This window comes from Globicephala melas, chromosome 2, assembly GCF_963455315.2.
Source record: "Globicephala melas chromosome 2, mGloMel1.2, whole genome shotgun sequence".
Classification (NCBI taxonomy): domain Eukaryota; kingdom Metazoa; phylum Chordata; class Mammalia; order Artiodactyla; family Delphinidae; genus Globicephala; species Globicephala melas.
This window is the reverse complement of record NC_083315.2, coordinates 127762231-127779241: the sequence shown is the minus strand read 5'-3', so window position 1 is coordinate 127779241 and position 17011 is coordinate 127762231. Positions and strand designations below refer to the sequence as shown.

At 33.3% G+C, this 17011-nt stretch overlaps 1 protein-coding gene across 3 annotated transcripts in view; it reads left to right on the top strand.

Annotated features, from left to right (window-relative positions):
• MAP4K5 (mitogen-activated protein kinase kinase kinase kinase 5) overlaps nucleotides 1-17011 on the top strand; it is a 136709-nt gene that overhangs the window by 60841 nt on the left and 58857 nt on the right. For all 3 annotated transcript variants that reach the window (XM_060294789.1, XM_060294790.1, XM_060294788.1), the window contains exons 7-13: nucleotides 3172-3219; nucleotides 3634-3676; nucleotides 4455-4527; nucleotides 7952-8083; nucleotides 9981-10043; nucleotides 12288-12369; nucleotides 13532-13648. In XM_060294789.1, coding sequence (XP_060150772.1) covers nucleotides 3172-3219; nucleotides 3634-3676; nucleotides 4455-4527; nucleotides 7952-8083; nucleotides 9981-10043; nucleotides 12288-12369; nucleotides 13532-13648 — 558 coding nt within the window. The remainder of the gene's footprint in view (nucleotides 1-3171; nucleotides 3220-3633; nucleotides 3677-4454; nucleotides 4528-7951; nucleotides 8084-9980; nucleotides 10044-12287; nucleotides 12370-13531; nucleotides 13649-17011) is intronic.

Genomic DNA, 17011 nt, shown 5'->3' with positions numbered 1-17011 from the left:
CAACTTCCACCTTAAGAAACTAGAAAAAGGTGATCAAACTAAAGCCAAAGTAAGCAGAGGACGGAAATAATAAAGATCACGGTGGAAATCCATGAAATAGAAAGCAGAATAATACAAGAAAGATCAATGAAACCAAAATCTCATTCTTTAAGGAAATCAATAAAATTGATAAACCAGATTATCAGGAAAAATAAGAAGAGAAGATGCAAGGTACCAATATTTGGAATGAATGGAGGGACATTATGACAGAATCTACAAATATTAAAAGGATGACAAGGATATTCAGTAGCCAAGGAGTATTATGAACAACTTCACAGCAAAAAAGCCTGCAGGTTAGATGAAATGGAAATAGTGTCCTTGAAAGGCACAAACTATCATAGCTCAATTAGAAATCATCTGGATAGTCCTCTATCTATTCCCACAAAGAACAGTCCAAGCCAGATGATGTCATGGATAAATTCTACCAAACATTTAAGGAAGAAATAATGCCAATTCAACACAAACTCTTCTAGAAAATTGAAGAGTAGAGAATACCTCCCAGATCATCTTATGGGTCAGTATTGATCTGAAACCAAAATCAGACTTTACAAAAGAACAAAACTGTGAACTAATATCCTTCATGAACGTTTAATAGGTACAAAAATTGAAAAGGAAAATAAAAGGTTAGCAAAGGTAGTCCAACAATATTTAAAAAGGTAATACATCATAAACAACTGAGTTTTATCCTAGAAGGCAGTGTTGATTTAACATTCAAAAATCATTTCAAGTAATTGATTATATTAGCACACAGAAAGAGAAGCAAAACCATGTGATCATCTAAATAGACATACAGAAACGCATTTAGCTAAATCCAAGATTTATTTCTGATAAAAATTCTTAGCATACTGAGAAAAGAAAGGAACTAATGCAGCCTGCTAAAGAGCACCTGTGGCAAACTTATGACTAAATCAAATTTAATGGTAAAAGACTAGATTCTTTCCCACAAAGGTCAGTCAAACAAAGCAAAGATGTCTGCTTTCACCACTTCTTTTTAACATAGTACTAGGAGGTTTAGCCAGGACAAAAAGCAAAAGCAATGAAATAAAAGGCATCTAGACTAGAAAGTAAGAATTAAAACTGTCTTTATTCACAGATCACATAACCATCTTTGTAGAAAATGGAATAGAATCTACAAAGTATCTACTAAAACTAGTGAGTGAGACTAGGAAGTTTGCAAGATTCAAGATCAATATACAAAATCAATTGGATTTCCATACACTAGCAATAATCAGAAATTAAAATAAAAAGTACAATTTATAATAACAAAAATATGACATTCTTAGGGATATATATGACAAAGATGCATAAATAACTATATACTAAAAACTATAAAACTGCTTAGAGAAATTAAAGAAGACCTAAGTAAACTGAGAGCTTTGCTATCTGTAGTATTCCTATATTCATGGATCAGAAAGTTCAGTAAAGATATCAGTTCTCCCCAAATTGACGTATAGATTCAACGCAGTTCCAGTCAAAATCAAAGGAAGCTTTTTTTTTTTCTTCTAGAAATTGACAAGCTGATTGTAAAATTCCTACAGAAACCCAAAGGAACTGGAATAGTCAAACAATTGTGAAAAAGAACAAAAAAATTTGAGGGCCAACAGGAGCAATTTCAAGACTTATAAAACTACACTAACAAAGCATAGTAGTAAGCATTGGCATAAGGGTGGATAAGTAGTTCAGTGGAACAGAATAGAAAGACCAGAAGTAATGCCATGCATATATGGCTACTGATTTTTGACAAAGGAGAAAGGATAGGTTTTTCAATAAATGGTTCTGGAATAATTGAACTTATTATTATAACTTCAGACACGTTAACTTTGAACCATATACAGACACATGAACTTTGAACCACATTTCATACCATGTGTAAAAATTAACTCAATACTAATCACTTAGATCTAAATGTAAAACCTCAAACTAGAACTTCTAGAAGAAAACATAGAAAATTTTGCAATCTTGAGTTAATAAAAGCCTTTTCGGACATAACATAAAAAGCATGATCCATAAAAGAAAAACTTGGCAAATTTGACTTTGTCAAAATTTAAAACTTCTGCTTTTCAAGACACACTGTTAAGAGAAAAAAAAGACAAGCTACAGGCCACAGGAAGATATTTGCAAAGTATAAATCTGATTAAGGACTTGTATCCGGAGTATATAAAGAACTCTCAAAACTCAATAATAGGAAAACAACCACCAAATAAACAAATGGACAAAAGATTTAAACAGATGCTTCATCAAAGAAGCTGTATAGATGGCAAATAAGGACATGGAAAAGATGCTCAATATCATTAGTTATTAGAAAAGTGTGAATTAAAACTACAGTGAGATACTACTACACACCAGTTAGAATGGCTAAAATTAAAAAGACTGACCTTTGGAAGGTTGGTGAGAATGTGGATTAACTGGAACTCTCGTACACTGCTAGGTTCAGTGTAAAACGGTACAGCTGCTTTGGAAGACAGTTTGGCAGTTGCCTAAAAGTTTAAACTTGTACCACTATCTGATCCAGCCATTATACTCCTAGGTATTTACCCAAGAGGGAAAAATCATACAAATACTTGACATAAATCTTCAAAGCAGGTTTATATATAATAGCCAAAAGCTGGAAACAACCCAGCAACCCAAATGTCTATCAACAGGTGAATAAATAAACAAATTCTGTAATATCTGTACAGTGGAATGCTACTCAGTAATAAAAAAGAATGAAATATTGATAACACATTAACAGGGAATGTCAGATTAATTATTGTGAATGAAAGAAGCCAGATAAAAAAGAATATACTGTATGATTCCATTTACATAAAACTCTAGAAAATTTTGGAAGTATTTATAGCAACAAAGTATATCAGTGTTTATGTGTGGGAGGAACTTTTGGGAGTGATAAATATGTTAATTATCTTGATTGTGGTGACGGGTGTTATAGTAAAATATTTCTGATTTTTATCAGAAAATGAATTCAGAAGTCTTAAAATACAGTAAACATTGATTAATAAGAAGAAACACATCTAGGTTTTTTCCCCTCGAATAAAGGACATTCTAGTTTTTCTTATTCAATAAGATCTTTAAGTAGAAATTTAGATGTGAAGTTTGTAGTTTTGCTAATGCATACATTTTTATTTTAAACTTCAGGGTCTTGCCTATTTGCATACTAAAGGCAAAATGCATAGAGATATCAAGGTAAGTTTATTTAACTCAATTTAAACTCAATATGTTTAAGACTCAAAGGCATAGAGAACAGAGCTGTGGTTGCCTAGGGGGAGGGGGGTGGGGGAGGGGAGGACTGAGAGTTTGGGATTAGCAGGTGCAAACTATTGTATATAGGATGGATAAACAAAGTTCTACTGTATAGCACAGGGAACTATATTCAATATCCTAAGATAAGCCATAATGGAAAAGAATATTAAAAGAAAGAATGTCTTTATGTGTATAACTGAGTCACTCTGCTGTACAGCAGGGATTAGCACAACACTGTAAATCAACTACACTTCAATAAAAGAATAATAAAAAATAAATTCAATATGTTTAAATTGATAATTTTATTGAAAGGAATTTTATGATGCTAATTTAATGGTATTTGTATTTTTGTTTTAGGGTGCAAATATTTTATTGACAGATCATGGTGATGTAAAATTAGGTATGTTATTTCAAATTCCTAAAATTTTTTTTCAAAAAATTTTAGTATAATTTTAAATGAGAATAACATTATACAAATTTAATATTCACATGAAGAGCCACAATAATGTTCATCTTTTGACCCAGTAATTTTACTTTATTCAGTTTAAGGAAGTTAATCCTAAAGATAAAAAAATCCATATTTGCTAAAGTATTAATCATAACATTATTTATAATAGGGAAAAAATGGAAACATAGGTCTAGCAGTAGAAAAACTTCTAAACTGTGATAAATCAACTTATGGAACATTATTCAGTCATCAAAATTAATAGTTAAGAAGAATAAGAGTAAAATCCCCTAATGTGTTAAGTGACAAAAATGAACTATGTGAGTCTTTAGTTTTTTATAACCATGTTTAACAGTAATAAAAGAAGTTTATACATAGAAAAAGGAACTTTTAAAAATAGCACCAAAATTCTAACCTGGTTGTGTTAGAATAAAAGCAATCCAGGTGGATTTTTTTTTTCCAACTTAACTCAAGGTACTTGTAATGGAAATTTTTTTATTATCTGTGTTCTTAATAAAGTATGTTTTCATTCTAATAAAGTACCAATAAGTTCTTTTCTTTTAATGATTATGTTTTGAACTAAGCAAGAAGAGATTTAGGTATTCAATATATATACATTTCTTTAGTATTACTATCTGAATTATTAATAATGACATCCCTGAGTGTAAAATATAGAAATGGTGGTGGTTTTATTGAAAACCAAAATTTTCTGTTTTGTTTTTTTCCCCACCAGCTGACTTTGGTGTGGCTGCAAAAATAACAGCTACCATTGCCAAGAGAAAATCTTTCATTGGCACCCCTTATTGGTAAGATATTATTATAATTGAATTTTGTGCATTTTTATTTCTTCAAGGTCAGTGATCAGCATTGTTGCTTAGTAATAAAATTCATGCTTGACTGGAGTCTGGACACTTGCGTGCTCCTTGACACTATCATAGGTCTGATTGGGTTAGGGAATTTTGATACACATTTCCATTGTCCAGCTTTCCCTGTGTTAAAGTGCTAATAATTCCTACTGTCCCTCAGATGCTGTGTTGAGAGGACTCATAGGTAGGAGATTTTCAAAAGAAAATTGTATTACAATCTTTTGTCATTTTATTACCCTTTCTTTGGTATTGCTTGTATTTTAATCTAGGACTTCACGTTCTTGTTAAAACTCATGCATCCTACACTACCATTAGTCCTCACCAGCCACCCTACTTCTAATGCATCCTACCAATTACTAACAAAATAATCTTTCTAAAACACTGCTTTCATTAATGAAGTTAGATAATTGAAATATAATAAAAAGCCTAGTAATAAACCTTAATGTGTAAAATACTGAGTATTATAAAAAGTGACATTGAAAGTTTATGTGAAAGATTGGATTCTTTAATATACAGTGCTTGGATAATTTATTATTTGGAAAGAATTTTAGAGTAGCTCCATACTTCATACCTAACGCCAAAATAAATTGTAGATGGAACCTCAAAGAGTTATTGATCAGGGATGATATTTATACTAGATTTGACGTGTTCAGTCTTTTTATCTCATTAGCAAATTTTTATATAAAGGTGTTTTGTTTTTTTGGGGGGGGCTGCGTTGGGTCTTTTTTGCTGCGCGTGGGCTTTCTCTAGTTGTGGCGAGCGGGGGCTACTCATTGCAGCGCGTGGGCTTCTCATTGCTGTGGCTTCTCTTGTTGCGGAGCACAGGCTCTAGGCACACGCGCTTCAGTAGTTGTAGCATGCAGGCTCAGTAGTTGTGGCTCGTGGGCTCTAGAGCACAGGCTCAGTAGTTGTGGCGCACACACTCAGTTGCTTTGAGGCATGTGGGATCTTCCCGGACCAGGGCTCGCACCCGTGTCCCCTGCATTGGCAGGCAGACTCTTAACCACTGCACCATCAGGGAAGCCCTATATAAAGTTTTAAAACTCACATTGCTAATACTTTTTCTTTAAAAATAAAATTCACAAGTTATACAATAAAAATCCTCACTTCGAGTTTCAAAAGTTGTGTATGGAAATAGTTAAATATAAAGATGAAACCAAAAGAACTATCAGTGACTGACTGCTTCAAGAGTTGAGTAAGCCTTTCTTGGCATAAAAGTATAAAACATTGCTAGATTTGTTTGACAGATTTAACTACATGAAAATTTAAGGCTTCTATATGTCTACCAGCTTAAACAAAAGTAAAAGGCAAGTAACAAATCAAGAAAGAAAATATGACAAATTAGGTTTTAATATCGTTACTATGTAAGTTCTTAACAATTCAATAAAAAGAATGTTTCTGCTAATTAGAAGCAGTTATTAAAATATATGAGATCTCAAAAAAATATATATGAGATCTCATAAAATATGAAAATTGTTTCCCCCAGTGATGACCCAAACTGTACATTAAATAAACAATGATATTCTTTTCTATCAAATTAAAAAATATTTGGAATCATGGGTAATACCTATGACTATCAATAAATATTTGACAGTGAAAGTGGAAGTTAGTAGAACAGTTTTGAAGGATAATTTGACAGTAATGTTTTTCAAAAACCTTAAGCAATGTTTATGTTCTTTAGTCTCAATTCTGCTTGTTGTAATTTATCAGAGAGCCATGAATTGATATATGAAAAGCTTTATCACATTCTTTAATAATGAAAAATTGAGAAAAGTATGCATATGTAACAGGAATTATAAGGAAATTATGTACAGTCATTCAAGTCAATGGGATAAGTTGCTGATATTAAAAATCATGTTGTAAAAGATGAATGGTCAGTGCATGACTGTTGACGACAGTCCTGGTCAATTTGGCGCTCAGTTAGCCACCACTGATTCTAGTGGGCACAGGAGATGAAATCTGTATGTTTTCTCTGGATTCCAGCTCAACTTCTTTACTCTGTAATCATCTTGTTCCATGGTGATCATTTTCTTCTCTTTAATCCTATACCCATTATTATGTATGTAGTACTTGCATGTAGCATTTTTGGTATAGGTGTTTTATATCCTTAACCGCACTTAAGTTGAGAGACATTGTGTTATATAAGTTTGTGTAACCTAAGTGCACATAAAAACAACTTCTACCTTGTTGATATTCAACATAAATAAGAAATAATTTAAAAATTATAAACATTCAAAAAATAAAAGAGTATTTCCCCTGAGCCATATCACCTATGCTTTTATAACTTCAGATGCCATCATTATACACCATTGACTCCCAAATAGGTAACTCGAATTCAGCTACTCAGTTGACCTTCAGTCTTATATATACTCAACAGTTGTTTGATAATAGCACTACTTCAGTATCCACAAGCATTTTATACTCAAATCAATCTCTTCAGTCAGCCCCTTTCATTCTATGCCCCCTGCCACTGCCTTTGAAAAGTCCTTTATTTTTCCCTTGTGTTCTTCAGATAGTCTTCTAACTCATCTACCTGATTCTGGTTTCACCTCTTCTCACACTATCCTTCGTGTTGCCATAAGTTTTATATCATAATTAAATCTTTCATTTTTTACAGTAAAGTCTAAACTTCCTTATATAATCATTCATTATCTAGCCTCTGTCTCTGAGGTTTATTTTCCAAATACGTTCTATACCCTCTCAAACTGTGATGAATGACCTTGTTTTATTTTTTTTCATTTTCTGTCCATCACAGACTAATACATTTATAAAATAAACTACTAAAAAAATGATCATTTATCTGGATGAGAATACCTGCTCTCAGTTTCTGCACTTATCACAGACTGATAACAAGCTGTTTATGGCCCTATACCTGTCTGTAGATCATATATTGAGTAGCACTGTCCTATCACCTTTCCAGGTGTTCCGTGCTTTCCTGTCCCCCTGCATTTGTACTTGTTTCCTCTGACTAAAATGTCCCCTTAGCTCCCTGCTAATTCATTCTATAAATCTCTCCTCCTTTGGGAGCTTTTCTCTGACCTTCACAGAGATTTAGGTGTTCTTTTTCTTTTCCCATGTTATAAAACAAGATTCACAAGACAGAAACTAAAGTAAGACAACACAGTTTTTTCTCAGAGCAACAGTATTCAGAGAAGGTTCAAGATTTTTAAATAATAAGTTTTAAGAGTGTGTGTATCTGTGTATATATGTGGTCTTATATTAAATCTTTTCTAGTAAAGTTTCTTCTTTCCTAGTAAATGCCTCTCAGCCTCTTTCCCTCCAAGAAGTCTAGTGAATATAACAAAGAACAGATTTCATATCATTTTTTAAAAATAAAAATGTTTTATTAATTGATTCCTTCTAGGATGGCCCCAGAAGTTGCAGCAGTAGAAAAGAATGGTGGCTACAACCAACTCTGTGATATCTGGGCAGTAGGAATAACAGCAATTGAACTTGGAGAACTTCAGCCACCTATGTTTGATCTTCATCCCATGAGGTGTTCTCAGTATTTACAATTATGCAGTTACTAGTAAGGGCTTCAGGGAGAGTGAAATACTCATAACTTGGGTATTCCAAGTTCATTTTAAAGTATGTTGAAATAGTGAAAGTGTTCTGAGGGACTTAGGGATAATCTCATCTAAAACCTGATCTCTTTTGTATTGCTACTTCTAAGACAACACAGAGTGAATCATCTATACTGTCTGAAGCGTAAAACAAATTTCCTTTAAAAATCATACTAGGATACAGCAGTTATCATTAAAAAAGTCTTTTTAAGTCTTTGTTTATTCGTCTATTAATTAAAAATGGGCTTTTTTGTCCTAAGTGGATCTATAAACAGATGATAGAATGCAAATGAGGTTTTTTTTCTTTTCTCATTTGATTTTGTTTCTTTTTACTTTGTCCAGGGATAAGGAGCAGGTAGATGCTTAGTATAATCATTTATATTTTAGAGTATATTATCTCAGAAAAAAATATTTGAGAGACTGTGAAGGGGTTTTTAATATTTTGAAGGAAAAAATAAATTGGGCTAAAATTTAAACTTTTAATGTAAATAGTATAAAGTTAAAAAGAAAATCAACAAAATACAGTATTCTCCTAACATACGTTAGACAGCAGGTTACTATATATTACGTAGATAACTCATTCAAAGACTCTTAAGAGCAAAAGATAAATTGTTTATGAGCAAGTACCAGATACTAAAGAAACATGGAAAACTATTTAACCTCACAAGTACCTAAAGATATATAAGTTAAATGATATCTGCTTTTAGCTGAAATGCTGTTAAGTACAGGCCTTTAGGAAAATAATTTAGATGTTATTTGTTATGGGCAATAAAAATGTTGCACTGATTCCACTATTGGGAAAGTTATACTTAGGAAATAATTCAAGAAAAGAAAAAGCTAAGAATTATTCAGTTACGGATTACAGGGAAAAATCTAAATGTCCATTCGTTGGTGAATTGTTAAGCAAATTATTTAGCAGTTAAGGGCAGCTAATATATATAAACCAAAGCAACATGGAAAATTGATTATTAGTGAAAAAAGCAGAACAGAATATTGCCTATTATAATTATAATAAGTTAGTAATTGGTTAATATTTAGATAAAGACTGAAAAGAAAAGCAGAACATTTTAAATAATGTCTTAAGGTGGGAGGAATCAGATTTTTTTTCTTTTAAGGTTTTCCTTTATATATGAATCATTTAATTTTTAAAAAGAGAAAATATCTTTGGTATTTAAAAAAAAAGGCTAAGGAGTTTACTTGGAAATATGGGATTTTGTAGGAAATACTGAAATAAAACTTCCTTCTTAAATGCTCCATCCGTCTAGCCCCATAGTCCATTAAAAAAATTGGTCAAAGGTAAGTTCATCGAGAAGGAAAGTCCTCTTGTAGGTTGATTTCTGTATCATTCATAACAAGAGAATGTGGAAAATTATTGTCCAAAAGGGGACAGACTAGGAAGTGGGTATAATTTGCCTATTCACCCAAAATAATTGTAGAGGCTAATCTTTGGTTAAACATACAACCTAATGTTAGAGTATCATATCATCTCTGTGTGTTACAGAATGATACACAATTATATAGACTTGTGCTTAAGATATAACACTAGTTATATATGTAATGGTATGGTAATAAAAACCTTCTCAAACATTTGGTGCTTTGCCATGTGAATAAGAGCTTGTTGGAAACTTAAAGATCCTTTCTGTAACCAGGAGAAATTTTTCATAGGGTATCCAAAATATAAAATATTAATTTCCATATTCTATACCAGTTATCATGAGTACCTACATATGTAGTAATCTTGCATAAGTTCATTATAGAATATGATTCTGATTATTAAATGTAATAATTAAAGTGTTTTGTATTGCTCTTTAACTGAAATTTTTATTCCAGGGCCCTCTTCTTAATGTCAAAAAGTAATTTTCAGCCTCCGAAACTAAAAGACAAAACAAAATGGTGAGTTATAGAATATATATAGATTTATAGCATTTTATGGCTGAAAGGGACAAAGGTTCAATTCCCTTATTTTATTTTATTTTATTTTATTTATTTATTTATTTTTGCGGTACGCGGGCCTCCCACTGTTGTGGCCCCTCCCGCTGCGGAGCACAGGCTCTGGACGCGCAGGCTCAGCAGCCATGGCTCACAGGCCCAGCCCCTCCGCAGCATGTGGGATCTTCCCAGATCGGGGCACGAACCCGTGTCCCCTGCATTGGCAGGCGGACTCTCAACCACTGCACCACCAGGGAAGCCCTCCCTTATTTTAAAAGTGGTGAAACTGAAACCCAGAGGCATTAAACAAGTTTCCCTGAAGTTACACATCTAATTTACTTGCAGAGCTATTGCAAGGATCTAGGTTTATTTTCTGGTCAGTGTTCCTTTATAATGTACTTCTCTCATAAAACTCTGAGCATTTTATTAGTTTTTGGCAGCTTGAATAGGAGGTGTGGTGAGGAAATGATTTGAAATGAATATATTAAGATTTTTGAGATTCATATTTTGCCCTGTATTCCTTTACTCCCATTAATTACATGTTGACTTCCGTGAGAAGTAATAGGAGAAGGTTTCCCAGATACAGTGACATTTAAGATCAATCCCTACTGGCTTTTCTCTACTTCTTTCCCTAACATTCAAAAGGTTATTACTTATTTGCATCCTAATCTTTTGTTTCTCGTACAAAGTAAAGCAGTTTGCCTATTATAGTCCGTAAAAAACGTCTTCAATTAAATGGGAAAAACTGAAAATTGTTTTTCTGGTAATGTCTTTCCATACATTTAATAAAAGAAACCGTGGAAATAAAAGTTTCCAAATTCTTAAATTCAGTAATTCTTCATCTAGATTACATGGATCTCTTGGGAGATCTTGGGAAATACATGAGCCCCCAGAATTCTTTATGTGTATTCATTTTTTCTGGGGAGACAGTCCATATCTTATTACCGATTCTAAGAGGCCTGTCCCCAGTACAAGTTCTAAACCACTTTTTTATGTTTGTTAGCCTGTCTGTATGTACATAGTATAATTTAGGAGCCAGGCCATTCTGGGGATAATGCCAGGAATGAAAGGCAAATCACGCTGTAGAAGTAAAGGAGTTTATATCCTTCTGCTAGCTGTTTTCCTTTGTATTGACGTGGGTTTCTTCCTATTCGTTATTAGCCTAAGTTCCTAAACAACTGGAACGGGAGGACTTTGTGCCAGGAATGACTGAATATTCATTCAGGAATGAATGACTGTTAGCTAAAACAGCTGCGTTCGTAGTCAGATTCCAGAACAGTCATTACCATTGGAGTACCTTTGCCAGTCTCAGGTGCCTTCTCACTCCGTGATATGTGTGCCACAAGCTACCAAACGTAATGTAGTGATTTGATTTCTCTGAAGAGAACTGCTGTGTTGTTGCTGTCATTGGTAATGGTTAAGGTTATTCTCTTTGGTTCTTGCCCAGTCCCTCCTCCAGTGGAATCTCGGCAGTACCTCTCTTTGCCTTTAGTTCATAATCAAAATATGATTTCATTAATTAATTAATTAATTTTTTGGCCGCTCAGCTTGCGGGATCTTTGTTTCCTGACCAGGGATCAAACCCAGGCCCACGGCAGTGAAAGCACCAAGTCCTAACCACTGGACCGCCAGGGAATTCCCAGATTCCTTTAATTTATATCTTCTTCCTTTCTCCATTTCATTAATACAGGTAGCAGGAAAACTCATCTGTTTACAAAGATCGCTCCCTCTTCTTTGACCATGTTCCTGAGAAATTCAGTGACTTTTTAAGGGTTTAAACAGTCTCTTACATTACTCACCCTACCTCATGCCACCCAACAATTTGGATATAACAAAACATTTACATACTGTATAAATTAGGCAATGAGAAAAGGTCATTTTGACTCCTAAGTCGTACCTAGAACACAAGGTTATAAACCTTATAGATGGCACACCTACCCATTTCTAGTTTTAAGTGTATGTTTTAGAGATTGTGTATCAGTGTTCTGTTAACTTATTGCATTTTACTTAAGAGATGAAGCTGGTATATTCTCCAAGGAATATACTGTGCTTTGGGTTTAGTGTTTTGGCTTATATAGAGCTAAGAGGCCAAAGAAAAAAAATCATGTGTTTCAGTCTTTCTAACTGCTTGTAAGTTAATTTTATTTAGTAACACCAAAGAACTAATATTAGTGAAATATTTTTGTACGTGTCTCTTTTTATTTGAAGGTCATCAACATTCCATAATTTTGTCAAAATAGCACTAACCAAAAACCCCAAAAAAAGACCAACCGCTGAAAGACTTCTGACTGTAAGTCATTGAATTTATAGGAGTATTTTCTGTAGTCATGCAGTAATTAGACATATCACTGGAACAATAGTATTTAGATTTTTAATATAAAAATGTTAGTGATCTCTTACAGCAGGGGTCAGCAAACATTCTGTAATGAGCCAAATAGTATATATTTTAGGCTTTGTGGGCTATACAGTCTCTGCTGCATCTCCTCAGTTTTGCCGTGGTAGCACAAAAGCATCCATAGACAGTATACATGAAAGGTATGGCTTTAACACCCAATAAAACTTTATTTACAGAAGGAGGCAGTGCACCAGATTTTGCCCATGGACGGTAGTTTGCCAACCCCTGCCTTGGAGAAAACTCTTAAAAATGTTGCTTTCATCTAAAATTAATTGCTTTAACCACATAGCACAGGGAGATCAGCTCGGTGCTTTGTGTCCACATAGAGGGGTGGGATAGGGAGGGTGGGAGGGAGATGCAAGAGGGAGAAGATATGGGAATATATGTATATGTATAGCAGAATCACTTTGTTGTACAGCAGAATCTAACACACCATTGTAAAACAATTTACTCTAATAAAGATGTTTAAAAAATAAATACATAAAATTAATTGCTTTTCTTGGCTTCTTATGTAAATTTATAGAATGCCCTTATGTGTGCATGTCTTTATAAAATACTTTTATATTAGAAAAAGTTGATGATTATAACAATCTAAGAAAACTTTATTTAAATATTATAAAAATTAATTATGTATCTTACTACATTAACATAATTTTATTGAATTAAATATATGCAAATATAAATGCTTTTTTCTTATTGTGATATGGACTGTACCTCAGTATTCATTTGCATATTATTATAATGACATGCATAAAAAATGTCATTGTTATAGCCAAGGTTGTAATTTGACAACCTAACATGGATTGGTTAACTTTAAATAGAGAAATTATTCATGTTATAAATTTACCTCACAATGGTTCTTTAGCTTTATAATATATAATTATGAATTCTCTGATTAATATTTTTACTAATACATTCTCTAATTTATTTGCATTAGTAGGCTTCCATATGCTTGTCTCTGATAGTTACTGAATGGAAAAGAACAAATAGCAATTTCTATGAGCCATAGATATAAAAGCATACTCATGAAGTTTTGTTTTGTTTTGTTTTTACTTAGCATACATTTGTAGGACAGCCAGGTCTCTCTAGGGCCCTAGCAGTTGAACTGTTGGACAAAGTGAATAATCCAGACAACCATGCACATTACACCGAAGGAGATGATGATGACTTTGAGGTAAGGAATGCTTGCAGTCTAATATTTGAAAACAAATGTTTAATGTGGCCTTAGACTTTGTTTTTAAATTCACTCTTTTAAGTTAGTTGAAATAGATTTAGTAACAAAGATTAATTAGCAGTGTAAACTACACTTGTCCTGCTCATAATTACCAATTGATACTTTTCTTAATCCTAGTTTTGGGAAGGAACTAGGATTACTGTTCTTCTTAGCATTATAACATTTTGTTTTCTTAGTTGGTTTGCTTAAAGTTATTAAGAGGTATCTACAATTAGAATCACATCTGTGCCTTTTTCCTCCCAAAATCCACAAGTGTTTCCTCCCTAGACCTCAGCTTCTGTAGTGAGAGTTTGATCTTTTCCAAGACAATACAGGTTTTAGGAGCATTGCTTTGCACTAGGAGAACAAAAGTTTAGCCAGAGCACATGTACATATTATTTTTCACAAAAGAGACTCCTTAGAAATCCATGTGGTCATTTTTTTTTAGTTTCTCTGTTACACAGATCATTAACAGAATACAAATCATTTTTTAAATTAAGCTGAGGTTCCCATAGAAAAAGCTATATTTTCTAATACTTATTCAAAACTATTATTTCTTATGTAATTACATATAGAGCTATTCATAACTATGCTTGTCTTCTCTGAAAATATGTAGAATTATTTTGAATATATTTAACAACACGACTTGTAAATCAGGAATGAGGGACTTCCTGCCCATTTTCGGATACCTGTTTATGCCTCTCTATATATAGCATAAATGTATTTTTTCACTGGTATCTCTTTCTCTCTTTTATGATTCCTTTTTATTTCTGTCTCTTCATTTCTCTTTATGCCTTTATATCCCTTTATACCTCTTATCTTCAGTTCTGGTAAGACTATAGGACTAAACTTTATGTGTTATTATTTATTGAAGGAAATTTTCTACTTCAGGTACTTAAGTTTCAAATTATATCGTATAAGTATCATGATAACTATTAACATTCATTGGGTAGTCTTCGTGTACCAAGTGTTAGGCTAAATAATTTCCATGTTAACTCATCTAATACTCAAAGTGGTCCTTGGCAATATGTACTATTACTATCCCCATTTTACAAATAAGAAATGAAGGAGAAAGAATAGAAGTAATTTCATTTGCCTGAGATCATATGCCTAGCAACTAGTGGAACCAGGATTTGGATCCAGGCAAACTGACTTTAGAACCTACTCTTAGTTAATATACCATCATTTCTATATATACACTTAATAGAAATTGTCATTAAACAGTCTTTACAAACTAATCATTGTCTAGTATATAACATAGTCTTGTCATGTCGTAAGGTACCCAGTGAATATTTTATTGAATGTTAAGTGACCTTTAATTGAAAATATTAAATAAACCAGCCATACATAGATTTCTTTTTACTTAAACCATCATTTGCAGACTTGTAATAATAAGATTTTAATCTCTTAAAAACTCAAAATTGTTCAAATTGTTTTAGTTTAAATGAAGCATTAGATATTACTTGATTCCTCAATTAGTGTTTCACTGGTTATGTAAATAACGAAACCTCCTCTTTCATTCCCCACACAATTTTGCCAGGCTTCCTAAATCCACTCTTACATTTGGAATTCTCTATTTCTGTTTAATGATATCACCATAATTTTTAGTCCTTGAAATGCAAAACCTTGTTCCAGGCAGTTGGAGACACAATAGTGGATGAGATTGACATGATCCCAATCTTCAAAGAACTTACAGAATGGTCTCAAAGGAAACTTAGAAATACCAACAAATAATTTACAAGTGTGATAACTATTACAAAAAGGGAAAGACAGGGTGCTATGCAGGCATATTTTAGGGACAGGAAAGGACTCACTGTAGAAACAATATGTAAGATGAAAGCCTGAAGGATAAATAGTAATTAAAAGAAAAGACCAGTCAGAAGTGTTCTGAGCAAAAGGAAGAATAGCATGTTTGAAAGCCCTAGTGATAAGAGAGAGTGTGGTATACTTGAGGAATTAAAGAAAAGTAAGTCTGTTAGAGCAGAAAACAAGGAAGGAATTTGATGGGAGATTAGGTCACAAAGCTAGACATTTCAAATGAAAAAAATGGGGGCTTTAAGGGCAGTAGAAACCATTAAAGGGTAAGGGAGTGATGTAATCAGATGTGCATTTTTTTTTCTTTAAAGATCTCTGACTTCAGAGTGGTGTTTTCATTCCTAAAGTCCTCTTAAGAGACTGTTGAAGTTATCCAGGATATAGATACTGATGTTTTGTAATAGGATGGTAGGGAAAAGATGGAAAAAGTGAACTCATTAAAGAATTATATGAGAGAGTTGGTGATTGGATGTAGAAATGAGGGAGGGGCATGATAAAAGGGTTACTCCCAGATTTTGACTTGAACAGCTGGGTGGATATAAAAGTGCCACTTGTTGAGATAGAAATACTAAAGATCAGATTTGGGAAGAAAGGTGAGTTCAGTTTTGTATATGGTGATTTTAATGTTGCACCAGATTTCCAAATGGAGAAGTCTTATTAGGAGTTAGATATGTGGTTATAGCTTGGGGAGAAAAGTTTGGACTAGAGATATAAATTTGAGAGTTATTAGATACAATGGTTGTAGTTGATACCTTAAAGAGTAAATGTGATCATCCAAGGGAAGCATGTAGAATGAGAAGAAGGCCTAGGACAGCTTTGGGGGGAAATTCCTCCCCAAAATTAAAAAGTCTGGTAGAGGAATGGCAAAGGATTAATAAAGAACATTAAAAGACAGTAGGAAAGTTTCAACAAGAATACTGCCTAGAAGTTACATTAAAGAAATCTTTGGATTTAGGTGTTGGTGTTTGATTACTTTAAAGGGATAATTTAGGGACTTCCCTGGTGGTCCAGTGATTAAGAATACACCTTCCAATGTGGGAGACGTGGGTTCCATCCCTGGTCGGGGAACTAAGATCCCACATGCCGCAAGGCAACTAAACCCGCATGCCACAACTGCTGAACCTGTGCACTTTAGAGTCCGTGTGCCACAATTAGAGAACCTATGTGCTCTAGAGCCTGGGCGCCACAACTAGGTAGAAGCCTGAGTGCTGCAACGAAAGAATGCACGTGCTGCAATGAAGATCCGGCGTGCCGCAGCTAAGACCCAGTGCAGCCAAATAAATAAATAATTATTTTTAAAAAAGGATAATATAAAAATACTAGAGGTAAAGCTAGGCTGGAGCGGTTTGAAAAATAAATTTATTTATGAAATTCAGTTGTGAAAGAGAGGGATAAGATAGAGCAGTAGTTGGAGGAAAATGAGTTGACAGTGGATTTGTCTGTCTTCTGTCTCTCTATTTTTTGGCTATTGATTGATTTTTTTTTTTATATGGGGCAAAAAAGTTTAAA